The sequence below is a fragment of the Sapajus apella genome, unplaced genomic scaffold (assembly GCF_009761245.1).
Source record: "Sapajus apella isolate SASKATOON/1434 unplaced genomic scaffold, GSC_monkey_1.0 scaffold54, whole genome shotgun sequence".
Taxonomy (NCBI): Eukaryota; Metazoa; Chordata; class Mammalia; order Primates; family Cebidae; genus Sapajus; species Sapajus apella.
The window spans coordinates 4,695,489-4,723,231 of NW_022436994.1; the positions used below are offsets into that span (position 1 = coordinate 4,695,489).

The following is a 27,743-nucleotide window of genomic DNA, read 5'->3' on the forward strand; positions in this document are numbered from 1 at the left end:
CTCTCTTTTTGTAATTTAAATGTACAAAGATCTGTTCCTTGGAAGACGGCCAAAGGCGTTCAGTAATTCGTAAGAATTTATAAAATTCGAGCATCAAGGATTATCAGAAGTAATGATTCTAAAGGTAGAAACAAATCTTTAATGATTTAGAAAAATACTAACATATCAGAGAAAAATAAGTTCTTTTAAAAGGAACCCAATTTTAAATCTGTATTTAAATAATACACATTGTAAATTTAAAATTACAGTTGATCCTTGAACAACATGGATTTGGACTGTGTGAGTCTATTTATATGTGGAGTTTTTTCAGTAATTACTAGAAAATTTTTTGGAGATTTGCGACAGTTTGAAAAATCTTACAAACAGCATAGCCTAGAGATGCCAAAAAAGTTAAGAAAAGGCTATGTCGTGAATACATAAAATATATGTAGAACACTAGGCTGTTACTGTAAAATATATACAAATCTGTTATAAAAAGTTAAAGTTTGTCAAAACTTAAACACAGACCATACATGGAGCCATTTGCTGAGAGAAGTGTAAAAAAATCATGAAGGTGCGGTATGAAATCATAACTGCATAGAATTAACTGTAGTATGTCCTGCACTTAATTTCATAGTTATGAAATAATTACTGCACTACTGTTAACAATTCCACTGTTGCCGTGAGCTCAAATGTTGCAAGTATCCACTTGAAATGCTGTGTGATGCCAATCATCTCTCTGTGAGAAGCTCCCTTCCCAGTGAGTTGCTCATCGCATTAAAAAGTGACCTCCTGTAGGTCTTGTGTGTTTCTCGTGTTTAATGCAATACAGTGAAGTTTGAATAATACAGGGGACCCATACAAAGTGCCGCTAGTGAAGCTGGAAGTGCTCCCAAGGAGCTGACTTTATTTTAAGAATACAGTATGTAATACATATACCATGTCAAATGTGTGTTAATTGACTTTATGTTACTGATAAGGCTTCTGGTCAACGGTAGACTGTTAGTAGGTAAGTTTTTGGGGAGTAAAAAAATTGTACATGGACTTTTAACTGCATGGGGCGTTGGTGCTCCAACCCCTACCTCATTCAGGGCTCAGCTGTGTAATGGTTTTTCCTCTCTCCCCATTTTCTCCATACCAGTATTCCCAGGGTGCATAAAGGCAGGATGCTTTGTCCCTGAAGCACCTGATACTGCTCCCTCCCTGCTGTCCTTTTCTTTGACTCCAGCCTGCTGGCCTGTGATGGTTCCACGCGGTTTCCTTTCTTTTCCATGAGGTCTTGTGGTGGTGGTGTTGCAGCGCCTGCGTCCTAACCTGTGTGATTGAGACAGTACCTGACCCGTTCCACGGTGTGTTCAGGCTTCAGTGTACACATGGGCTCCTCTTGTCTGCACATACCTACCACAGCAGGGCTAGGTATCCAGTCTCCGGTGAATACGGCTGTAAGAAGACTGCACGTGGAGGTGGCCTTCATCACCCTTGCCTCTTTTCAGGGCTAGAAGACTGGTGTTTTTCTCTGATGAGGCTTTTAGGGTGGAGGGATTTGAGGATCTTCTGCCTGCGGATAGCCTAGTCTGTTTTCTGTGGTTACCTTTGCTCAGATTTTTTCTTGACTTCTCTTGACTTTCTGGGTCTCAAATCAGGTGGGTCACTGCATTAACAGTCCTGCCCTGGGCCTTCATGCCTGTGTGTGGACCACAGCAAGGTAAAAGTAAAGACCTTTCAGTGCTAGTGGTGAGGGTGCCTAGAAAATGAAAAGTAATTTCTGGTGTTGGCCTCTCCTGGTTCTCCTGAGTAGGATCTCTCTGTTGGAGTTCCCTGCTGTTCTTCAGGACTCAGGGTCTGGATCTGCGGAGAGCAGATCCCAGCCCTGACTAGGTAGCTAGGCAGTGGGAGCGACTGCTGGCCAGGTTGCTTGGAGTCTGCCTCATCGGTTGAGTGGGGATGATGCTGGTGTCTCTGCACCACAGGTTTGTTTAGGAGACTTGATGCTCCCCACAAATGGCAGTAGGGATGTGGCCACCATAAAGTGGCAGTGTGCTTAGCAGAGCTGCGTGCTCTGACCCACACTCACATTTCAAAGCCATCGTATCGATATAAGAATCTGCGCTTTTCTGTTGGGAGGCTGAGCAGACTACTGAGGTGGAAGGAACTGTAGATGCGTGAGTGGAATACGCCACACAAGTCTTTTCCAAACCGCTGAGAATAAAAAACTCAAAGGTCACCCTCATACCTATGGTTACCTATAGACCCTTGTACCTAATAACGTGCAATGAGGTCATTCTTTGCGGGAGATAATTAAAATAGCTCTTGAATCTATGCCTTCTCCCCCTTCCCCCATCAATGCATTGTGGAAGAAAAGTAGAAATTGGTGTTCAAAAAGGCATTCTTTGTATTTGCATAGACCAAAAAACCCGAGGTGTTTTTTTTTTTGTTTGTTTTGTTTTTTGTTGTTGTTGTTGTTGTTAAGGCAGGAAGCCGAACAGGTACATCTTCGAGTTAGGAATCTAGAACCCAGGATTCAGTTAGGGCATTTTGAGGAACTGAGTATAGTTTTTACTTCAAGCACTGTGGTAACAGCGGGTTCCCCCTTCCCAGCTCCCAGGAAGTGGGATGTGATTCTTCAAAGCTTTACTGAATTTTTCCCCCCATGTTTTTCCCCCTGCAAACATAGAAATGAACACTAATTTAAAGAAAAGAGATGAGTGGTGGGGCTCACCTTTGGAAACACCTGGGAGCTCGTAACAGTATTGTCCCCAACTCCTTCCATATCCTGAGATTCATTTTCCTTGGTCTGGGATGCCGCCTGGACATGCAGAGTCTTCCCCTCTCCCCACTGTGATGTAATGTGCAGCCCGGTAGTTGGGACTAGGCCAGCAGTAGAATCACCTAAGGGCTTGTGGAAGCATGTGTTACGGGACCCCACCCCCTCCACTGAGTTTCTGGTTTAGTAGGTCAGGGCCTGGGCTTCAGACTTTGTATATTAACAAGCCCCTAGGTGATTCCCATGCCGTTTGTCCAGGGACCATCATTTGAAAACCCTAAGACTCTAGGATTCTGGTTAAGGGCATAAACTCTTGGACCGAGCTCTGCCTCCTTCACTGAGTCCCATCACCATTCCTTGGGTCTTCATCTCAGCACTTCATTTTCCAGTTGTGATCAGGCTGTGTGTGTGTGTGTGTTTACACACAGAATACATAAAGAGCACTGAGCCAAGGGCCTGCTATTAACAGGTACTTCAGAATCTTCTTTCCTTCTCTTGACAAATTATGGTCATTGATTAGTTCTTCCATCCAAGGTAGGTGGAGTTTGGGTTTTACTCAATTTCTTCTTCACTATTTATATTTTAAGTATTTTTACTTTAGGTTTTTTTTTTTTTCTGATTTGGGTATGTACTTTATGTAAAAATTAAAATTTCAGCAAAATTACTGTATGATCAAAAATCGTTGTATGTCATTGTTTAAAATTTCGTATGTTTTTCTTGACTATGCATTTAAGAGATTTGTCTTTTATTATATTTTTTTGATTTTAATACATTTTGTTATGCTTTGCTTTCTGATTTGTTTTTGACTATTTTCTTTCTGATTCAAGATGGATGGATTGGTGTTCATTTATTTTGTCTTTATAAAAGATGTCAGTGTCTCATGGCTTCATTTTGTCTTGACACATGGGGGTCTAGCACTGTATTCTATCTTTATTGCCTCCTTGAATCAGTTATTTAGGCCAGAGCTTGTTTTTAATTTTCAAGTGCCTGATTTTTTTTTTTTTTTTTTTAAGGCATATGTTACTAATTTATGGTTTTCTTGTATTTGGCTGTAGCATGGAGCCCCTTGGCACATTGGCCTGCGGTCCCTGTCTCAGTGCTGGACATGGGGAGTCCGTCTGCAGCTGTATGCAGGCTGGGAGGAGGCGGCCTGCAGCAGGTTTTTTCTTGGGGCCGTGTTCTGTATCTCCAGAGATCTTTGCATTTTTGAAAAATGTGCTGCTATTCTTTGTGGTTTATAGCATTTAAAAAAATACTAATGTTGCAAATGTTTATAAATATTTGCAAATGCTTGTTTTTCATAAATATAAATGAATGCCTTCTCATTACCCATTATCCCAATTTCTTTGTCCTGCATAATAAACCAACATCTGCAACAACTAGTTTCCCTCAGTTTCTCCTTGAGAGTCTCATAGTTTTTGTTGATTGTTTTAATGTAGACTTTTTATTAAACCTGCTTTTAATTGTAGATTTGTGGATCTTGATACCTTGCTGTTTGGAGGATAAAGGCCTACTACTGTTTTTATTCATTATCGATTATGCTTTTATCAGTGTGATATGCTTTTTAGTATTTGGATTATTGTTTCTTTGCCTTAAGTGACACTTGACTATCATGGCTACCATTGCTTTTATTTTGCTTGCATTGTGTTTGGTTTTTATATCTACCCATTCTGTCTTTTTCTTTTCTAGCTCCCTTTTTAAACCTTTTCTGTTTGCCTTGAGTATTTTTTTTATTAGAATAGTTTTAATATTGTTTCGAAAAGGAGAACTGGATGACTGATATTTACAGCTGTGTCTTCTCTCTCCTGTTGTAAGTTGGATGTTGGATTTTGAATGTCTCTTCATCTGTTTTCCCTTTGATGTTTAAAGAATTATTAGTTTATTTTTATCTTTTTATTATGGTTTAGAATGTAAATATTGTTTTCCATTCTACATGTCATAATCTTAATATACCACGTACATTGCTCAATTATAGTTTTCTTAATAAAGAGTATGATCCTCTGGCTTTTATGGAAGGTATAGCTTTTAAAACAATTCTACAATGATTTCAGACAAAACTTCTTTCTAAGATTTTAAATTTTAAATTGAATTTTATTACTTAACCTGGCCATCAGTAATTATGCAGCTTTCCTTACTAGTCAGCAAGTCTTTCGTGGGTCCCTGTTGCTATGTGCTGTTCTGAGTATAACAGGGAAGAAGACTGAGTTCTTGAACAAGATGGGGTCTGTGACTATCTCAGAATTGAAGCTGTCAGGAACTGGTTGTCGCCATGGAGAAGATACACCAGGGCGATGAGCTAGAACTGTGTGCCACTTCCGTGGGTCAGATGTGGCAGACACGCGACTGTCATCTGAGTGTCTTGCAAGTTGGGGCCAGCATTCAGGGGGAGAGAGGACAACATCTGAAACATGCTTCTTGGAAAGTACAGTGTAGATTTCCTAAGAAAATGCGGTACACTGTTCTAGCAGTGTTAAATGCACATTTTTGATTTGTGGCTAAATAACAAAAGAAAGGATTTGTATGGCACAGCCATGTGACTTTCCCTCCAGCCTCACATCCGGGCTGGCTAGGTTCATTTCAGCAGATGAGCTGTGTTTCCTAAGAGAGGGAGTCACTGGAAGAGTTGGCCTAAGAGCTGTGGTGTTTGCTGGGAACATTTCTGGCTCTTTTGAGCCAGGAAGGAGAGAAGTGAGGACTGAGGGGTGAAGGGGGGATAGAAAGGGCAAGGCCAGTGGGATAGCCTCTTCATGTCCTGGACAGCATTTGGGTGTGAAGGGGCAGGCATGGGAGGGGACATGAGGGAGCGGGCTCCCTAACTGAGGTTGGTAACCCCGATGTTGACCACAAGCCCGAATACAGCCCTGCCTTATTTTCAAACTGTGGGTTTCAACCTATTTTCAGGTCTTGAAATCAAGTTGGTAGGTCATGAAAAGCTTTTTAAATAAATATAATAGAACAGAAAAGGAAATATGAGAGTGGATTGCATGGGTTCTTGGCATGCACTTGGCACATCACCATGTGTAATGAGCCACCTGCCACTCGGGATGGACAAGGTGAGCATAGTTGAGTCACGGACATGTTATTTGGTCATCTGCTTATTGGCATTGCGAGAGAGGATGTCCATTTGACCATCTTTTCAGATGGGAATGTGAACGCTCTGCAATTTAAATCCACCATAAACATAACTTGCGATTAGCTGTGATGTGAGGGCTGAAGAGTATATCATCTGTGGTCTGCCAGACTGTGGAGTTTCAGTTAGGAACACCCAATGTACTTTTCAGAAAAAGTGTTAATGGGTGCAACGTTTATCAAGTTTATGACAATTGTATCATCTTAATTTAACTAGTACAAATTACCCTAACATGGAAAGAAAAGCCAACCCATATAATCAGAAAAACAAAGATACTCAGCTTCAGCTGCTGGACCCAGAAGTGTAAATATTGGCATTGTTGAGAAAAATGTTGACTTTAGAATGAGTAAACTTTTGACTCTGCCTGAACGATTTTTCTGAACTGTAGTCTAGTAAAGAAGTTTAAACTTTTTCATGAAGATTATTTAAATTTTTGTTAATTAAAATCCACAGATTTTAATACATTATTTATAATGGCAATCTCGCAAAGGAGGGTTTGACCTTCGGTATTAAAAGAACAATGTGAAATCAACACTGCAAGCCAAACTTGTTAGTAAGCCCCTTTAATAAAGGGGAGCAAAAGGACAACAGATACTGATACAATTTCTTAATCGTCTGACAACTGTTAATGAGAGTCTTTAGTTATTGTAGACATAAAGCTGCTATCTGCCTACTAGCTTATAAAACGATTCCTCGTTATCTATGAATATGAATCACATCATTTTGATAAATCAGCTGATGATTAGAACCCGAACTCTTTAAAGTAGCACAGTAGATCATCCAATTTGTATAACTGTAGGATGTTCAGAAGTGAAGTTTTTATCTGGGCATGGTGGTGAACTCCTCTAGTCCCATAGTCCCAGCTGCCTGGGAGACGAAGGATCTTTTGAGCCCACGAGTTTGAGGCTGCAGCAAACTGTGATCATACCACTGCTCTCCAGCCTGATTAACAGAAGGAGACCCTGTCCCTGAACATTCCATGTATGTATTTATCACATTTGGTTTGTCTGTTCACGCATTATTCATTAATTCATCAGTAGGCACTTGGGTTCCTTCTACCTTTTGGCTATTATGAATAATGCTGCTATGCACATGGATACAGAAGAACCTGAGCCTCTGCTTTTGATTAGTTTGTATTATATGCTTAGAAGTAGAATTGCTATTACAGGCTTAGAAGTGGATCATATGTTAATTCTGTGTTTAATTTTTTTGAGGAATTACCATATTGTTTTCAACCACAGCAGCACCATTTTGCATTCCTACCAGCAATGCACAAGGGTTCCAGTTTCTCCACATCCTTACCAATACTTGTGGTTATTATTTCTTATATCAGTCATCCCAGTGGGTGTCAGGTGGTATCTTGTTGCGGTTCAGATTTGCATTTCCCTAATGACCAGTGATGTTGAGGACCTTTTCATGTGCTTTTAGGTCATTTGCCTATCTTCTTTGGAGAAATGTCTACTCAAGCCCTTTGTGCCTTTTAAAATTGGGTTGCTTGTGTTTTTTTGTAGACATTCTTCATTGGATTAGTCTGTTGCAGTTTTTTTTTTTTTGAGATGGAGTTTTGTTCTTGTTGTCCAGGCTGGAGTGCAGTGGCATGATCTGGGCTTGCTGCAACCTCCGCCTCCGGGTTCAAGCAATTCTCCTGTCTCAGCCTCCTGAGTAGCTGGGATTAAAGGCACCCACTACCATGCCCGGCTAATTTTTGTGTATTTAGTAGAGATGGGGTTTCACCATGTTGGCCAGGCTGGTCTTGAACTCCTAACCTCAGGTGATCTGCCTGCCTCAGCTTCCCTAAATGTTGGGATTACAGGTGTGAGCCACCACACCCGGCCTTGTCTGTTCTTATATTGCTATAAAGAACTACCTGAGATGGGGTAACTTATAAAGAAGAGTTTATAATTTTAATTGCCTCACAGTTCCACAGACTGTACAGGAAACATGGCTGGGAAGGCCTCAGGAAACTTAATTGTGGCGGAACGTGAAGGGGAACGAGGCACTTCTTACGTGGCTGGAGCAAAAGAAAGACTGAAGGGGTAGGTGCTATGTACTTTTAAACAACCAGATCCTGGGAGGACTTTATCATGAGACAGCACTAGGGGGATGGTGGTAGGCCATTAGAAACCACCTCCATGATGCAGTCACCTCTTACCAGGCCCCACCTCCGACGCTGGGGATCATAGTTCAACATGAGATTTGGGTGCGGTCACAGAACCAAACGTATCATTTATATATAATACATACATATATGTTATGATACAGGATAAATGTTTATGTTATGTACATTTAATCCCTTATCAGATAAATGCTTTGTAAGTACTTTTTCCATTCTATGTGTTGTCTTTATAATCTTTTGAAAGCATCCTTTGATGTACAAAAGTTTTGAATTTTGGTGAAACCCAATTTATTTTTTGTCTGTACCTTTGGTGTCATGTCTGGGAAATAATTGTCATATTTAATGTCATGAAGATTTTTCCCTGTCTTTACTTCTAAGAGTTTTGCAGTTTTAGCTCTTAAATGTTTAGGCCTTTCATCCATTTTGAGTTACTTTTTGTTTACAGTGTAAGGTTAGGGTCCAACTTCATTTTGTTGCATGCTGATGTCCAGTTTTCTTAGGACCATTAAAAAAAATTATTTTATTCTTATTTTTTTGAAGCAGTCTCACTGTTGCCCTGGCCGGAGTACAGTGGCATTATCACAGCTAACTGCATCCTCAATCCCTGGGCTTAATTGATCCTCCTGCCTCGGCCTCCCAACTAGCTGGGACTGCAGGTGCACATGACCATGCCTGGCTACTTTTTTTTAGAGGCAGTGTTTAAGCCTGTTGTTCAGGCTGTTCTCAAACTCCTGGGCTCAAGCAGTCCACTGAGTCACCACACACAGCCCCTAGAACCATTCACTTATTGAAAAGACTTTCTTTTCATCCTTATTGAAAATCAGTGGACCCTATATGTGAGGATTTATTTCTGGGCTATTTTAGTCCATTGATATATGTCGGTCCTTATGTTACTACCAGACTGTTTTGATTACTGTAGCATGGTAGTGTTTTTTGTTATTGTTTGTTTTATTTTGTTTTTTGAGATGAAGTCTGGCTCTGTCGCCCAGGCTGGAGTGCAGTGGCACTAGCTCGGCTCACTGTAACCTCCACCTCCCAGGTTCAAGTGATTCCCCTACCTCAGCCTCCCAAGTAGCTGGGGTTACAGGCACATACCAACACACCCGGCTAATTTTTGTATTTTTAGTCGAGATGAGGTTTCATCATGTTGGCCAGGCTGATCTCAAACTCTTGACCTCAAGTGATCTGCCCGCCTTGGCCTCCCAGAGTGCTGAGTTTGCAGGTGTGAGTCACCATGCCTAGCCATTAGTAAGTTTTGAAATCAGGAAGTGTGAGTTTTCTAACTGTGTTCTTTTTCAAGATTGTTTTGGCTGTTCAGGTCCCTTGAGAAACCATATGAATTTTAGAATGACCTTTTTTTTTTGTTGTTGTTTTTTGTTCTCTTCCAGTTTTTTTTTTTTTTTCTGTAGTTTACTCAAAGGCAAACAAAAATCTTTGTCTCAACATTATATAAAAATCTTCTCCAAAAGAAAAAACCAAATTTCATGTTTGCATTGGTGGATCTTTAATGCTAAAGCTACTTTTAAATAAAATGTTACAAATCTATACAGTTTCAAGTAGCTTGACCATAAGGTAAAATTTTCATAAACTTTTTAGAGCCCTTTCCAATTTTCATTGAAGAGCAGATCAGTTTTTTTAAGGAAACCCTGTTATTCAGACACCTGGGCCCACATCCTGGCCATGTGTCGGTATGCTTTCATTTTAATGTTCAACCTACGGAAAAATTTAAATAATTCCATTTCAATCTTAGCCAACTTGCTCATGCCCACAGAACTTTACAGGATCTGCCCTTTACAAACCCTGTGCTCAATTTCTGCAAAAAAAAAAAAAGCCTTTAGTATTGATAGGGATTACAATGAATTTGTAGATTGCTTTAGGTAGTCTTTCATCTTAACAATATTAGTTCCTTCAACTCATGAACACAGGATGTCTTACCGTTTATTTATGTCTTTATTATATTATTTCAGCAATGTTTTATAATTCTTAGTGTACAAGTAGTTCACCTCCTTGATTACATGTATTTCTAAATATTTTGTTACTGTTGATGCTATTGTAAGTGGAATTCTTTTTCTTAATCTTCTGTTGGATTGTTCTTTATTTATAAACACAAATGGTTTTTGGGTATTCCTTTGCTGAACTTATTTACTAGCTCTATAGTTTTTTATTACGGAATCGTTAGGGGTTTTACCTGTAAGATTATGTCATATATCATCTCTGAACCTTCTTTTTCTTGTCACAGTGCTCTGGCTAGGACTTCCAATACTGTGTTGAATAGAGTTGGTGAAAGTTGGTGTCCTTGTCTTGTTCCTGATCTCAGGGGAGAAGCTTTTCATCTTTCACCATTAAGCATGATGTTAGCTGTGGATTGTTACATTTTATTAGAGACCAGAGGTAACCCAGCACTCTTACTATGTCTAACTATAGTTTACTTGTCCTGAGGAAGCTGTTCCACTGGGCTTGTGGGACGCACATTTTCCTGGCTGAGAAGCAACCCTCTTTGACAAATACTTTCAAAGGTGATATTTAGGTAATAAAATTGGCATATTAAGTGATATTTTTGAGTCTTAACACGCATTAAGTTAGAAACTTCAGGGAGAAAATAGCAATATATTTTGATATGTGGAACACATCCAGGAATTCCAGAGGGCCAATGGGTCTGCACGGGCGAGCTGGGAGACTGGGAGATGACGCAGCAGTGAGGTGTGCGTGTGGGGCATGGGCAGCTGGTGGGATGTGGCAGAACCATCACCCAGCGTGGCAGGGCGGCCAAGAGGACACTCCTTCCTCTCGCAGGCCCTCAGAGATGTGTGTGAAGGGGAGAGAAACAGGTCCCTGCAGTTAGGGGAGAAGGTGGAAGGAGTATTTAGAGATGGGGCTAGGACTTGGGAGGCAGTGGGGTGAGGGGCAGAATGAGGAGACGCACAAGGCTGGGCTGCTGGTGTGGGAGGCAGAGGCTGCCTGGCTGCCCGCAGGAGACATCCAGGTGTGGTCCTGCGATGGCAGAAAAGGATTTCAAACCACTGGTCCACCTTGAGGGCTGGGGGTGCTGGCCTGTCCAGTGAAACCAAGCCTCTATGTGTATGGATATAAATATATATATTTAAATATATAATGTTATATAATTTATATAAAATTAAATGTAATATTTAAATATATATATAAACATATATTTATATTCACATATGTTCAATATAGAGAGATTTATTTTAAGGAACTTGCAAGTCTGAAATCTGCAGGGCAGGTGGGCTGGACACTCACGCAGGAATTGCCGCAGTCTTTAGGTTAAATGTTTTTTCGCTAGGTAATCTCAGTGTTTGCTCTCAAGGCCTTCTGTGGATTGGGTAATGCCGCTGTTAAGGGTCATTTCCTTTAAGCCAAGTGATTGTAGACATTAACCACACCTACAGAATACCTTCACGCAAGAGCCAGACTGGTGTTTGACTAAGTGACTGGGAATTAGAGCCCGGGCGGTTGACGTGTAACACCAGCTGTCCCGAGGACAGGCTGACTGCCAGCGGAGAAGAGAAGGCTGAGGCCTTGGGGCTGCGGGTCGTGGCAGAGGTGGAGGGTGGATGCCGGCCACAGTTCTCACATAGGTTGGGGACATTGGGTCATGGACACACTCCCTCCATCTTGCCAGCACTTCCACTGCTATGGACCAGTTTCTTTCAGCCCCAACAGAGTGTTCTGGAGCCATTCTTTGGTGGTTTGAAGGATTCTAGCAAAACTCTTGCAGAAAACATGGTTGGTGGTAAATTTTACAGATCTGAGATGCTTCTGTTCCTTTTAGCTGTGATGAGAATTTTATAGTGATTTTATATTGTGGGTCTGTGTTAGTTTGGTAAGGCTGTCATAATGTCACCAGAGACTGGGGAGCGGGCGAGGGGGCTTAAACAGCTGTAATCCATTTCCCACAGTCCTGGATCCCGGAAGTCCATGATCAAGATGTCCACCAATTTGGTTTCTCTTGAGGCCTCTGTCCTTGGCTTGCACATGGCCATTTTCTCTCAGTGTCTGAACATGGTGTTCCCTCTGTATATGTTTGTGTTCTAGTCTTTTCTTCTTATAAGAAGAAATACACCACTTGTATTGGATTAGGGCCCGTCCTTATCATCTCATTTTAACTTAATTACCTGCTTAAATATCCTCTTCCCAAATATGGTCGCTTTCTGAGGTCCTTGGGGCTAGGGCTGCGACTTAGGAACTTGGGGAGAATGCAGTTCGTCCCATAACAGGGTCTTGTCTTGACTTTTGTTGTTATTCTCATTGTTAGAATTAATATTCCTCATTTTATGCGGTGTTAGGTGCTGTGGCCTGCAAGGGAGAGTGTGGAATAAGTTTGTTGGGCTGGATACCTACTGAGAATTCCAGTTTGTTCCATGACTGGTAGATCTAGCATTCCCTCGGTGCTGTTCCGTGGTCCTGGCTCCAGACGCACACGCAGTCCCCACCAGTCTTCTTTGGAATTTGTCTGAATCCTGATTTCTGAAAGCATGATGGAGTTTGCAGGATGTTAATAGGTGTTAGAGGGAAGAAAGGTGAGGCAGTGCAGGGGAGCGCTGGGAATGTGTGAGTTAAATTTAGAGGGCCTGATGTCACCCTCACCACTCTGGGCACCCTTCCACCCCACAGATGTCTGACCTCGCAGATGACTTCTCAGGGCCCCATAGTTGGGGACCATCTCTGCACGTCGGCAGAAAGCTGCGTCCCGAGCAAGCATCCTCACGACTGCCCGTTCAGGATGTCGCACTCGAACCAGCCATATGTCGTGGATTTTTTTTCTGGCTTGGCTTCTCACAGTCTGTCTTTATTCCAGGTGCTCCAGTGCAGTAAATGTAATTTGAAGAAGGCAGAAGGAACCCATGGCTTTAGCCGGCTGCCCAGATTCCTTTTTGCAGCATCCGTACTACCAGGTATGGGCGAGCACGTTGTCTGACCCCGGCCCGATGGTGCTGGTTGAGGGCCAGGGCACACGTCGCCAGCAGCCATGGATCATTTCTGTCACTCTCAGGTCACCAGGACATGCTGGAGCAGGGCCTGATGACAAGTCCTGTGGTGCAGAGGCCCACGGCCCTTTCCTTCTTGGTCTACTGTGTCTCGCTTTGTTTTGTAAGACAGTGTTGTCATGCTCCCGTTTGACCGTGCGTCCTTTTCTAAAGGAGTTCTATTGTACAGAGTTGCCCGCTGAGAGCCGCGATTCCATGTTAGGGATGAAGCAGGCACTGTGTTTTCACCTCCTGGGTCACGCCAGACACTCCTGATGATGGTTTCTGCGGTGATGGCGGATGTCGGGACGTTCACCTGGAGACATGTCCTCACAGCGTGAGGGAGTGGGAAGGAGAAAGGGCTTGGTGTCTTAACAGGTGGCTTCTTGGCCTGGTTGTTGCCTGCCTGTTCTAGAGGGAGTTCTCTCCACAGATTGGCTCTTTCCTTTCCTGAGAGCCCCAGGGGAGTTATGTGGGAGAACAAGTTCATTTCTGTTCCTTCACTTTCTCTGTCTCGTCTTCATGAGCTGCGAGAACAGTTTCATCTGCAAGTTCCCTTCATCTTCTGAAACGGCTTTTATTTGAACCTTCACTTGGCGGTCTCGAAGGATGCATTTTTAAGGGATGGTCCTTGGTTCCTTAGAGTTGATTCACGAATCCTGACTTGTCCTTATACATGCTTTTGTCATTGGAAGTACTTACGCCATCTCTCCCAGGCCTGTGACTTTTCAGCTGGAGCAGTCCTAGGTTTTGAGGCCCTTTCATACGCTCTGGCTTTGGTCAGATTTTTGTACTTCTTTGAACTTGTTATTTTCTCTCTTAGTCTGTGAAGTCTCTTTTTAGCTACTGTGATGAGAAATTGCCTACGGCATTATGGCTGCAAAGAGACACCTTTGAACGTTTTTTTTGTTTGTTTGTTTTTTTGTTTTTGGTATCTAAGTGAAGCAAACCTTCGAAGAAAGGCTGAAGATTAGGAATATCATTCATTCTGATCATCGAATGTGACGCAAAGCCGCAATTGGTTACCAGCCAGAAAAGAGGATTGAAACCTTAGCAAACTGCAAAGTTTGGTGGTAACTGGTGACCTCTGGGTTTGTGTAGTTTGTGAGCTCTGGAAAAGGCATCCCCCTCTGCCTCTGCATAATTGTTTTCTTGTTCTTAAAGAGGCTGTGGTTGCCTCTCCTCATTGATTAAAGGTCTGTGCTGCACCCAGGGGTCAGGGGTCCAGTTACTTGTGTGGCCAGTTAGCATCAGCTAGTTGTCTGGGCTTGACTGCACCCCTCATCCCTGCCTGCTGCTTCCTACCCTCAGTTCCAAGAGAGTGCAGTCAGTGAGCTCAAAGGACAAATCCCCAAGGGGAAGTTGCTCTGAGGTCATTTTAGTAGTGCTGTCCTTGGCTGGGTATAGAGTAGACTTTTGGGGCCAGATAATGGCCACAGAAGCTCTGTCAGCTGCCCCTACCTTCCTGACATTTCCAGTTTCCTGCTGGTACCTACAGAAGTGGCAGACGTGCAAGCCAAGGCAGTTCCTCCCTTGATGGCCTTGTTAGGTGTTTGTAGTCACCGATGCCCCCGGCTGCCTTCCTGGAGCCAGGAGGCCAGGAAGGACGGGTGGATATTCCCTGCCATGCGCCATCGTGCTTTGAGGAAATACTCACTGCTTCTCAGGGCCATTTGAAAGCACTGTCTTACTCTTAAAAAAAATCTTTAACAGCAAGACTTGGCAGCATATGTCCCTTGTTCCTGGAAAATAAGATGACAGTTCCAGAATTTCTCAGAATACGGGATGATTTACAATGGGTTCCAGTCTTGAGCAATCTGCGATTATATAATACTCATTAGATAAATCTCCAGAGTTTTATAGAGAAAAATTTATTCTTAAAGCCTTCAACATACACACAATTTTCTAATTCTAGCTGTTTACTTGCAGCGGTGGTTTGGATTAGATAGATGGTTCAGTTAATGGGTCACTGATGTGATTTTTAAAATATGCACAGAAGCACCAAAATAATTGTGTGAATTTAATCATCCTGCTGTTGGAGGGCAGCAGTTGGGGAGGGGTTCTGGGAAGGCCAGGGATGACCCACTCCGCTTTTAAGATTTAAGTTCTTCCTTTAAAATGTGATACATCACAATTCTCTGGCCTTGGAGAAATTCTGCAATTTTCCCGACCGCAGTTTCTCTTTTCATAGAAAAGGGTTAATCGTGTCTGGGTCGTGGTAGGGATTAGAGGAAATGTGTCGAAATTACCCGGCGCCTGGTCATCCTTTAGAAGCTGAGTCAAGGGCTGTGATCTTTAATTCTTTGAATCTTGATAGAGCACCAGCCAGGTGCCAGGCACATGTTTTGGGCCAGGGAGCCAGCTTTGAGCTTGGCAGACAGATCTTTGGGGCTCCTGGATCCCAGAGGAGGAGACAGAAGCAACTGGCAAATGAGATAATTGTGAATAATGATAATAATTCTGAAGCAAATAAACGGGGACAACGGGAGAGAGAGGGCCGGTTGCCCTGGTCTTTGCGGGGGCTCTGTTAGTAGAGTCTTACAACTTATTGTCTGCAATTTTAAAATCAAAAGGTCTGAATCAAGAAATTTCTTCGCTTTTTCTGCTGTGGCAGAGTCCACTGTGACCTGTGCAGAGCTTTGCCGACCACAGGCTCTGCCCCAAAAGCGGGATGGGGTCTTTGGGGCACCCTACGGGCCCTGCACATCTGTGGTCATTGATGTGGACACTGTGTTATTGTTCTTCCTTCCCCAAAATTCTTAATTATTATCCACGTCTAGCTTCCAGGCTTTTGAAGAAGGGATTATGCACCTATGAAAAAATTATGGTAAATAAAAGCAACTTTTATTGTCTTTCAGAAAAATGCAAAATAGGAAATATAATGCGTTTGGCTACAAACGTCCATACACAGTGTTGAACTGAGCGTTAGAAATGAAACACTTGTGTGTGAATTTTACATAGGTGATGAAATTTACTGTTGAATTTCTAAAAGCAGTATTTTTATTTTCATACTTTCCTGGTTTCTGAATTAAAAACAATCATGCTTAGAAATGAGCTGTCTCAGAACCTCTCCTGGCCATCCTGCCCTGCAGAGCCTTGGCTTTTGGTGGAGATAAGAGCAACAGCATCAATGCACCTATACCTTGTCCAGCCCCAGGACACCACAAGATGTGTGTTGTGGTTCCCATTCAGCGCAGTGTCCCTGAACCTTCAGGACTTGCTGAGCTGCAACCTGCTTTTGCAAGTAAAGTTTTCTTGGAGGTTGGTCATGGTGGCTTATGCCTGTAATCCCAGCACTTTGAGAGGCAGAGATGGGCGGACCAATTGAAGCCAGGAGTTCTAGACCAGCCCGACCAACATGGGGAAACCCTGTCTCTATTGCAAATACATAAAAGATTAGCCAGTTGTGGTGGCGTGCGCCTGTTATCCAGCTACTTGGGAAGCTGAGGCAGGAGAATCACTTGAACCCAGGAGGTGGAGGTTGTGGTGAGCCAAGATGGCACCACTGTATTCCAGCCTGGGTGACAGAGCAAGACCTAGTCTCAAAAAATAAAATAAAGGTTCTTTCGGAACTCAGCCACGATCTTTGGTTTTGTGTTGTCTGTGGCTGTTTCCAGTCCCTGTCAGTAGAGTTGGTAGTATTTGGCCCTTTACAGAAAAAAGTTTTTTCTGGGACACTGACTGCTAGAATGAGCCTTTTGGATGGACAGAGGCTCGGCTTTTGTGTCAGCTCATCTCCTCTCCTATGAAACAGTCCTCAGATGAGACTTCATCTGCTAATCACGTACAGCTCTGGATTTTCTGTTGGGTGCCCCTGATTCCTTAATCTTTTGGCAGGGCATGGAGGAGCTGAACGATGACATCATCCTTGAGACTCTTGATTTGATTCCTGGAAATGAATTCCATTTCTAAAGTCTATTCCTGTTGTTATTATTATTAATTATTGTAGTGAGGGATTGATTCTGTAGTTTTTTACTACTACACCATCCATACTTTGGCTAAAGGACATTTTATTAGACTGCATTTTCTTTAAGAAATGTGTTGATAGTACCTGCCACTCGAAACCCTTAAGGTGAGAAGTTACAAAGATCATTTGAAATGTCTCTTTTTAAATTTTATTTGACTCCTCCAGCTGACAGGACGTTTACCTAAAATGTTTTCCAAGTCATTTAATGTCATGATTCTGAACTTAGGAACAGCAATGATGTTGTGGAGATATTTGTGAGGTAAAACAGGCAGTGTGTTGACTACTGTTCACTTGCATGACTCTAGGCACTGTGTTTAAATTCTCCACATCTCTTCTATTTATAGCATCATTGTGAGAATTGGAAGACACTTATGTAGAACCCGTGGCATTGTGCTTAGCACATGAAAGACCGTGTTAAATGTGAGCCACTGTTTGGATGAGCTGGTATCTGATTTTTTTGAGTATAGAATTGTTTTTAAGAATGTAAGTTTTTCTTTTTTTTAAGATGGGGTTTTACCATGTTGGTCGGGCTGGTCTTGAACTCCTGACCTCAGGTGATCCGCCCGCCTTGGCCTCCAAAGTGCTTGGATTACAGGCGTGAACCACCACACCTGGCCAAATGTAAGTTTTTTTTAAGTGATTTGTGTGATACCTATGTAAATTTGAGATTATAATCTCTTTAAGCCTTTAAAATACTGTAATGGGAATATTCACTTAAAAAAAATAGATGACATTTGGTTTGGGAAAATACTTCTCACCGATCTGGCAAATTGATATTAACTGGCTTTGTTTATTGAAATCCTAATTAGTTAATGACATATTAGTAAATAGTTTACATTTTCTATAACTTACAGAATCAGTTGAAAACTCTATTCTTTAAATGTTCTAAGTAACTTTGGCTAATTTGTTTATTCACTTGCCATTTTATGAATGCAGTTGATTGGCAGACCATGGCTGGGTATTAGGGTACCAGGTGAACAAGATGTCAACGCTGCCTGCCGGGAGCTCCCAGCCCTGGAGGGAGACAACAGGTGGGCTGGCATGGCCTAGGGTGCTGTCAGTGGTGTGCTTTGTGTGGACAAGTAGAGGGAAGGTGATTAATCCCCCACCCAACGTCATTTCCTGCTAGAACTGTAAAACTTATGTATTTGACAGCCTGCAAGCTAATCACTTGGTTGGAGGCAGGATTGGCAGAGGGGAAAAGATTAAGCACATCTGTTTACTGGCTTTGTCTTCAGGCTTCCTCCAACTCTATGAATTGGGTACGTTCATGATATCCATTTTATAGACAAGAAAATTTAAGATTTTTGCTATACGCTTGTCATGATGCTGAGGACTTTAGTTGGACTTTCTATCCTGCCAACCCTGCAAGGTGGGGACCTTCATGTTATACCCTTTGCAGATGAGATTATCAAAGCAGAAAAAGGCCGTCTCTCCTACTGAGTAACAAAAGTACATTCATCTCTGTGAAGCATGCGTATGTTTAATGTTGGCGAGACTGAGGAGAACAAGTTATTGTCTAAATGCAAAAATCTCCTCCTCAGAGTTATTGTACTAAAACATTGAATTTGTATCCTGCAGTTTTGTACTTACTGAATGTCTTTGATCATGAAATGCCGTAAGTGAGTTTTAACAACAGCTTTTCAGTTGAAATAAAGATTGTTATGTATTGTCCATAAAGGTGTAATGTGTGCTAATTGTAAGGGGTTTGCATTTTTAAAATGTTAAAAACAGGAAGTGGGGCATGTCTTAGAATCAATGAAATATGACAGATAAGTAAATAAATGGAAATAAAAAGACATAAATATGTATATATTTATTCTAGTCTCAGTGCTTTTCTTTCTAATGCCTAAATCTTGTCTTCTCAAACATCATCCTCTTAAGTGTGGATTTAAAGTCTAATCTTTTTCTGAATAATAGAAGCAACGATATTATATATTTTCTATGTATTTTATTTATTTATATAATTTTGAGACAGAGTCTTGCTTTGTCCCCAGGCGCCAGGCTGAAGTGCAGTGGCAGGATCTCAGCTCACTGCAACCTCCGCCTCCCAGATTCAAACAATTCACCTGCCTCAGCCTCCCGAGTAGCTGGGACTACAGGTGCGCGCCACCACGCCCAGCTAATTTTTGTATTTTTGGTAGAGACAGGGTTTCACATGTTGGTCCGGATAGTCTCGATCCCTTGACCTCGTGATCCGCCCATCTCGGCCTCCCACATTGCTGGGATTACAGGTGTAAGCCACCGTACCCAGACTATTTTTTTTATTTTTGAGACAGAGTCTCACTCTGTCGCCTAGGCTGGAATTTAGTTGCGTGATCTCGGCTCACTACACCCCCCACCTTTCTGGTTCAAGTGATTCTCCTGCCTTAGCCTCCTGAGTAGCTGGGATTACAGGCACACGCCACCATGCACAGCTAATTTTTGTATTTTTAGTAGAGACAGAGTTTCGTCATGTTGGGCCAGGCTGCTCTCGAACTCCTGGCCTCAAGCTGTCTGCCCACCTCTGTCTCCCAAAGGGCTGGGATTATAGGGGTGAGCCACTGTACCTGGCCTCTGTGTTATTTTTATCCTCTCCCTGCTACTGTGGCAAGTACTCTGGATGTGTTATTTTTTCTGTTTCTTTTTTTCAAGGAAACCAAGGCTTGCAGATATTGGTAAGTTGCCTAAGGTCACACAGCTTGTATGGGACAGATCGCAGGGATCAGGCCCGTGGGGTCAAGGCTGAAGCCTGTGCTCTTAACCATTCTGCTGTCTGGTTTTTCCTTGGCACTGTGTGCTTGGCTGTGCAGATATCTATTTGATTGATTGGGGGTGATAGAGTTAATTATCTTTTTAGTAAGATTTCATAAGCAGTGGAGGAACAGAACACATAATTGGTCTATCACTTTGCACTGTCTTTGGAAAGACATATCTATTCATGGACACCTATATCCCACTTCTGTTTTCCTCCTGCTTATCATGGGTTAAATCCCCATGGAAAAAATTGTGTTCTTTTAATTTTCTATCCCATGAAAGTTCAGTGTTAGTAATCAGCTTTCCCTTTGCCATCCGCCCAGGGGCCACTACGAAATCACTTATCAAAGTCTTTGTTTTTGTTTGTTTCTACTTATGAGACCAGATGGTTTTCTCTTCAGTTGTAGAGTGTTAAAGTTTCTATTACACCTACAAAAACCTCTGTGTGTGCATGTCACTGTAGCTGTCCACTCTTAAATAGCTATGAAGAACTAGCCAGTAGTGCTTTACAGGTGGTGTGTGCCTGTAATACCAGCTACCCAACTATAAAGAACTGGGACTGGGTCATTTATAAAGAAAAGAGGTTTAATTGGCTCATAGTTCTGCCAGCTATACAGGAAGCATGGCTGGGAGGCCTCAGGAAACTTACAATCATGGCTGAAGCGAAGGGGAAGCCTGCAAGTTCTACATGGCTAGAGCAGGAGGAAAAGAGCACAGAAGGGGAGGCGCTACACACTTTCCAGCAACCAGGTGTCCTGACAACTCTCTATGATGAGAACAGAAAGGGCGGCATCTGCTCCCATGATCCAGTAACCTGCCACCAGGCTCCTCCTCCAATCTTGGGGATGGACATGAGGTTTTGGGTGGGGACACCAATCCAAACCGTATCAGTCACCATTACAGCAGGCAGGGTAGGCAGCAGGCAAATAACTAGCAGGACAGGCGGCAGGCAGGGCTGCCTTGGGGGAGTGTTTTCCCAGAGAGAGGTGTCAGTATCAAGTGCACTCAGATGTGGAAAGGCATCATGGTGTACCTGGATGGAGCATGAATCCTTGATTCACCTATTTTCTTTGCACAGAGTCATATTACTTGATTACCAAAGGGAAGGGAACTCATGACCCTCAGGGACAGGCTGGCTGGCTGTGGTCAGAAGATGGGCCTCCTGTAACATTGACTGTGCTCCCTTCTGGCCTTGTCAGTAACACAGAGCAAATCACTTCTGTCTCTCTGTGTTGGAAGTTATGTGTTATTACCCACCCAGCCCCCAGCTTCTTCAGGCAAACCTAGGTCAGGGATTCGAAACCAACCTTGGCAAAAAAAGTAAACCCCATCTCTACCAAAAAAAAAAAAAAAAAAAAAAAAAATAGCCGGACATGTTGGCAGGGCCTGTAATCTCAGCTGCTTGGGAGGCTGAAGCAGAGAACTTTCACCTTTTCACTTTAAGGAAGTACTTCAGGGCTTCTCTTTGGCATCATCGAATGACCAGCATCATTCCTCTTCACTTTGGGGCCATTGTTCAGTATAGTAAGGGCATCTTGAATTCAAGCTCTGTCATCCGAGGCAGTTGATCTGATGACCGCGACAACTTCTCTGTGACTCGTGGGCAGGCAGCGCCTGCAGTGTGGATCTTGTGGACAGAGGAAGGAGTCACATCCTGGGCAGGACAAAGCAGATCGGTGCAGGACCTCATCACGCTCCTCTGCGCAGTGTGCAGTGTGAAATCAACAAATTATTTATTTCTGGAGTTGTTCGTTTACTCCTTTTGGACCACAGTTGACTGTGGGTAACTGAAGCTACAGAAAGTAAAACCAGGATAAGCCGGTACTGGGGGGGACTACTGTATTCTCCAGGAAAGTTTAAAACAGTTTCATGGTTGGGTACCTTTACTGTGTTAAAATTGTTTGAATATGGCAAATATTGCATGTGGAGTTCATGTTAATGATTTATGAAACTTTTCAATGAAGCAGGGCATTTCTTTCCTTCCTGGCACCTGGATGAAGAGGATATTTATTATGACAATTTCCTGCGCTGGGATTTGGGTGCTATGCAGCTTCTGTGATTGCTCGCTCAGTTGCATCAGGGAAAAACTACTGGAGAAGTGCTGTAGACAGCCAGGCAGAGAAAAATGATGTTTTAGACAAGCAGTAAATACATTGATGAAAATTTAGGAAACAGCAACTTTTTTAAAAAAAATGATAAACGTTGGCAGAGAGAGGAACCTTAAAATTACTCCTTTTATTAAAAGCATACAGAGTAGTTTAAACATAAGCTTCTTTAATTACTTTCTGATTTAAGTATCTGGTTTTTAAGGTGGTAGCTATGTTTGAATTTTTTTACAATATTCCTGCACCATGCATGTTTAGCTCACAGTGAATTTTGTGATGACTTGCTTTCACGGTTATTTTTCCCAGGGGTAAATGTTGCCATATGTGCTGGGCACACTCCATCTCAGATGTGCCTTTCCTCTGCTCCCTGGACCTCATTGGCGCCTGGTGTCCCATCGGCCACATCACCTGTGGTTGCTGCCATCGGTTACGAGTCTTGGCAAAAGGGGTCACTTAGCGATCCTGTCAGGGACCTGTCGGGTTTGCGATCCTGTCTTTGTCATCACCAAATACTCTTGCTTTGGTGATGTGTGTTTCAAGCAGATCTTGGTGAAGTGGGTATTAATGTGTTTTTGAAAATATCTTTTTCAACCAGGCTACTGGTACACCATTATTATTACTATCTTAACGAGAAAGAAATAAAGTATTTGAAGTGAGTGTGATAAGAATGTGAACATTATTTTTAATTTTTATGATGTTTTCCTATCATTGGTCTTAAAGAAGGTAATAAATATTTAGCTTGTATTTGGTTTTTCCTCTTACTGAATTTTCTGTGACTCAGCTTATGTGTTTGTTAGTGTTTCTGGAAAAGTGGTAGGAAACCATTTTTCTGAAGATGGGTTTCCGGCTGCAGCTCTGGTAGGGGTTCTCTGGTGTTTGTTGAGAGGCATTCAAGTTCTGTGAAGGATTTCAGCCCTGCTCCCAGCAGCTGGGGTGGGGGGCAGAAGGATGTGTCTCTGCCAGCTATATCTAGGTGCCCGAGATCCTGCGTAGGATGCAAGAACTGGGATTTGATCACTTGATAGTATGACTTTAAAAAAAAAAACAAAAACCTGTGAAAGGAGTGAGCTCACAGGAAAAACGAAAGTTCTCGTTCTTGGTAGGAAATTCCAAAGCGTAGTGGAAATGTAAGGAGCTGGTCATAGCATTTATTTCGTGGGGAGAGTATGGTCCTTATAATTGTTAAGGATGGTTACTCTTTTTTTTTTTTTTTTTAACTTTAAGTTCTGGAACACATGTGCAGAACATGTAGGTTTGTTACATAGGTATACATTTGCCGTGGCGGTTGGCTGCACCCATCAACCCGTCATCTAGGTTTTAAGCCTTGCATGCATTAGGTATGTGTCCTAATGCTCTCCCTCCCCTCATCCCCCACCCCCTGACAAGCCCCAGTGTGTGATGTTACCCTCCCTGTGTCCATGTGTTCTCCATGTCAGCTGCCACTTAGGAGTGAGAACATGCGGTGTTTCATTTTCTGTTATGGTGTTAGTTTGCTGAGAATGATAGTTTTCCGCTTCAAAGGAAGGTCACTCTGAAGATGAAGTCCTTTTGCAGGGGCTTCCATCTCTGCCCGCAATGACGTTCTTTGGCCTTGTTTCCCCCCTTCATGTAGGTGTCAAAGGACACCTGTGGTCTGGCCCTTCCTCTTTGCGGTCTTCACTCCCGGGCCCCTTTTCAATGAAGCCTTCCCTTGTGTGCTGTGTAAATTGCAGTTTCCACCCTGTTTATCCAGCTCTATTCTGTTCTTTTATTCCGTAGCGCTACACTGTCAGATTATAAACAAGTAATGGTTCTGTTTATTGCTTGCTGTCTGTTTTCTTTAGATAAAATAAGATCTCCATGAGGGCAGGATTGTTGCTTTAAACACTCATGTGCTGGGCATAGAGTAATTGCTTGGTAAATATTTGTTGAATGGATCAGTCACTCTGAAGATCAACTAGATTTCTCTTCTTCTTGTGTGACCAAGAGGTTGGATACTCCAAGTCTGTGAAACTCTGTGATTGGTTATCCATGACTGTGTCACCATTGGGTGAAGATTTTGAGGGGTTCAACAAGCTTAGACATTGGACATTAATTGCAGGGCCCCTCTTGCTGCTTAGCAAAGTCTTCTTGACCCTGAGAGCTGTGAATGGCAATCTCTGCTCTCAGGGTTTCGATGGTTACGGTTTCCATATGCATGGGACTTACGTTGGGCTCCTGGTGAACTGAGTATTAATGTGCTTTTGAAACCTGCTCTTAATGTACAAACTAGTTTGGAGTAAAGTTAGATCTCTGATCCTTAAAGACTGAACTATTAGATGTAGAGTGAGGGTTTAAGACCCAGGCTCGAGAGTCCCTGGGTTCTATACTCTGGGACCCCGTGTGAGAGTGAGCTGTCACTCATTTCCGTCAGTGCACTCAGGAAGCGGCATGGAGCGGCCTGAGCCGAGGGGCTGCAGTGGCCGTGAGAAGAAAGCGTGGGTGGAAGTGGATGTAGAAGGCAGAATAATCAGGACCGGCAAGCAGTTCACAGGTGGATACGGAGGAGTTGGAGGCTGCATGATTTCTGCATGGGTAACTAACCCATCCAGGTGGCTGACTGGCATTCAGGGAGGTGAGGGTAATGCCACATTTCACAAGAAAGATGTTTCAAAGGGAACTCATCCTCCCAGTCCCCAGACTGGCCTCCCTTCTCAATACCCCTCTCTGTTCATTCTCCCGTGAACTGGGCACTGGGCACTGGGCTTCCTGACTTGAGGGAGCTTGGATCCCCATTTCTTTCTTCTTTCCTGCTGGACACAGTTCCACAAGCCTCTTGGCTTGGGAATCCCCTGTCCCATCTTCGTTTGGCACTTAGTCTGTGGGTTGGAATCATCGGGACAGGCTGAGTCCCTGGCCTCCCCACTTTGCTAGGCGCCCAAGATCCCCCAGACTCCCCTGGAGTGAAAGAGGAGGCTTCGTCTGGGGGGATCAGAACTGGGCCTGCTGCGTGTTGAGCAGTCTGGAATGGAGTCTGACAAAGCATGGCCACGGCCTTGTGGTTGTGCCTCATGGGTCCCTCCGGGAGCTGGTGCCAGCGAGTGTGAACAGGTCTGTGTATCTGACCATCGCACCTCCGAGGGTCCAGAGACTGGTTTCCCCAAGAACCTCATTTCAGAGAATGAGGCCTTGGCTAGATGGTGCTAAAAAGCCATTTCCATCTAAACACCTGGTTGATACATGGACACAGGAAGATACTCTCTTCAGATCCACTGATAATGAACGAGGTTCTTAACTTAGGGAGAAAGTATTTAGGTAAATAAATGTTTTGTAACTTCAGTGGTGGATAAGGAGGGGCCTGTTGTCATATCTGTAGATGACCTGTGTCTGTGTGTATTGTAAGTTTGTATTACTTGCGTTTCCACACATGGTTCAAGTTACATGTGTATGCATACATATATATGTGACTGACCCACATGTGCACGCACATACTCTTCCAGCTTCTCGTGCAAGTGTCCCTCGTTTTGGTGGCAGCATTCGGAGCACATGGTGGCAGCTGCTTTCTGTGTTGGAGTCCAGTTGCCTCTGACTCCCTTACTGTGGGTGAAGCTGAAGCAGTAACCAAGCTACTGCACCTGTAACTGCGTTTGAAGTACGTAAGAGTAGGCTCACCTCTGAGCGAAAGGACAGGTTTCTGTCCTTGACACTGCCTTGCAGCTGTTAGGCTGCAACAGCGTGAGAGGCTGTCTCCTTGGGGGTTGAGAAAGGAGCTAGCACGTGTTTTGTGACAGGACTTTTTATACCTCATCTCACTCAGTTTTCCCACCAAACTTTTTGAAATGGGTACGATCCAAAGTTGCCTACGATAAAACCGAGGCTCAGAAACTTTGATTGACAAGTGGCCCTGCCAAATAGTGGGAAAGCAGAAGGCGCGGGCTGCAGCCTCTATTTTCTCTGAGTTCCTTTCCCCCTTTCCTCATCTGGCAACGTGATTTGGAGGTAGCTTATAATAATCTTTCCATCTTCCTTTTCTGTCTGTCCACCATTCTGGATCATTTCGATTGCTATGTCATCACAGAGCACTCCTACCCTAGGCCTCCCCAGACCACTCAGCTCTCGGGCCAGGGAACGTCGCGATGTGTCTTTGGAGATTGGTCATTGGGGATGGAGGGAGGGGAGAGAAGTGTGGCGTCCAATGTCTGGTTAATCCTGCCTGCGTACTTTTTATCTCCTGTGTTGCATTTTTCATCGGTAGGGTTGGATTTGGTCTTTTTATATCTTCCACTTCTCTCCTTATCACTCATGCTTTGCTTTTCCTTCTTGAATGCACAGGGCATGTTTATCTTCATCGTTTTAACATACTGCCTTCTCACTGTTCACAGAAGCAAAGACTTGGAACCAGCCCAAATGCTCATTAACGATAGACTGGATAAAGAAAATGTGGCACATATACACCATGGAATACTATGCAGCCATAAAAAAGGATGAGCTCATGTCCTTTGCAGGGACATGGATGAAGCTAGAAACCATCATTCTCAGCAAACTGATACAAGAACGGAAAACCAAACACCGCATGTTCTCTCATAAGTGGGTGTTGAACAATGAGAACACATGGACACAGGGAGGGGAGCATCACACACTGGGCCCTGTTGGGGGGTGGGAGACTAGGGGAGGGACAGCATTAGGAGAAAAATACCTAATGCAGATGATGGGTTGATGGGTGCAGCTCACCACCATGGTACGTGTTTACCTATGCAACAAACCTGCATGTTCTGTACCCGAATCCCAGAACTTAAAGTATAATAATAGTAAAAACATACCACCTTCTATTTCCATCATCATGGGCATTTCTGATTCTATTTCTCTTGGCTGATTTTCCTTATCATTATGGGTTTTATTTTCTTTTCATGCTTAGTACTTTTCGTTTTGATAGCAGACATTGTAAATCTCACCTGGTTGGATGCTGGCTGTTTTTTTGGGAGGGTATATTCTTTTAAATATTTTGGGCTTTATTCTGGAAACAGTTAAGCTTCTTGGAAATAGTATGACCCATTTGAGGCTGACTTACGAGCTTTGTTAGCTGGGCCAAGAGTCACTTTTAGTTCAGGGCTAATTTGCCCCCACCATTGAGGCAGGACTCTTCTGAGGGCTCTTGTGTCCCATGCATAAGATTTTCCATTTAGCTGTTGGGAGCACACTTCTCTCCAGATGGCTCTCCTTGCTTCTTTTCTGGTGGTTCTTCCCCAGCCTTGGTGTTTTCCTTATATACAAGCATCATTAATCCTCAGCTGGAGATGTGTGGGGAGCCCCCTCTCTTGAGTGCCCTCCTCTCTGCCTTGACCTTCCTGAGTGCTAAACTCTGTCTCCTTAGGACAACCCTAGGCTCTGCCTGGAAGGGAGATCCCCCTCCGTGCACTGCAGCTCGGAAGCCGTCTCCAGCCAGTGAGTGGGCACGGGTAGGGCTGCGTCATGTGGGTCCTGTCTTAGGAATCACTGTCCCATGCTGCCTGTTGTCAAATGTATGAAAACTGTTTCCGTTTTAGTTATTTAAGGACAGAGGGTACAGCCAATCCTTTATATTCCGTATTGGCCAGAAGGTCAGAAGTCACCCATAATATTATTTTAACCATGGTTCTAGGAGTAGATTTACTTTGGAACATTTTTGTGGAGTGTGCAGACTCAGTCTCAGAACTCAGAAGAAATTTAGACATCACATGGTCCAAAAACCTGATTTTATTGGTGAGGAAATAGGAACAGAGAGTGAGGTTATTTGCTCAGAATCATAGTTTGTCACACTGGCAGTTTGTAAACATTTAACTCATGCCTCAATGAGATTGTTCATACCCGAAGGGCGAGGTGAACTGTTTCTCGTGGCCACAGCAAAGGCAAGGGGAACCGTTCCTCGTGGCCACAGCAAGGGCAAGGCGAACCGTTCCTCGTGGCCACAGCAAGGGCAAGGCGAACCGTTCCTCGTGGCCACGCAAGGGCGAGGCGAACCGTTCC

General features: G+C 43.3%; 1 protein-coding gene across 9 annotated transcripts in view; it reads left to right on the forward strand.

Annotated features, from left to right (window-relative positions):
- Nucleotides 1-27,743, forward strand: part of GRB10 (growth factor receptor bound protein 10) — a 203,571-nt gene that overhangs the window by 48,660 nt on the left and 127,168 nt on the right. For 3 of the 9 annotated variants that reach the window (XM_032244202.1, XM_032244208.1, XM_032244201.1), the window contains one exon: nucleotides 12,806-12,902. The exons of 5 other annotated variants lie outside the window; for them this stretch is intronic. In XM_032244202.1, coding sequence (XP_032100093.1) covers nucleotides 12,852-12,902 — 51 coding nt within the window. In that variant the 5' untranslated portion in view covers nucleotides 12,806-12,851. Of the gene's footprint in view, nucleotides 1-12,805; nucleotides 12,903-27,743 lie in introns of those variants that run through there. One more of the 9 variants, XM_032244205.1, reaches the window with a different exon arrangement.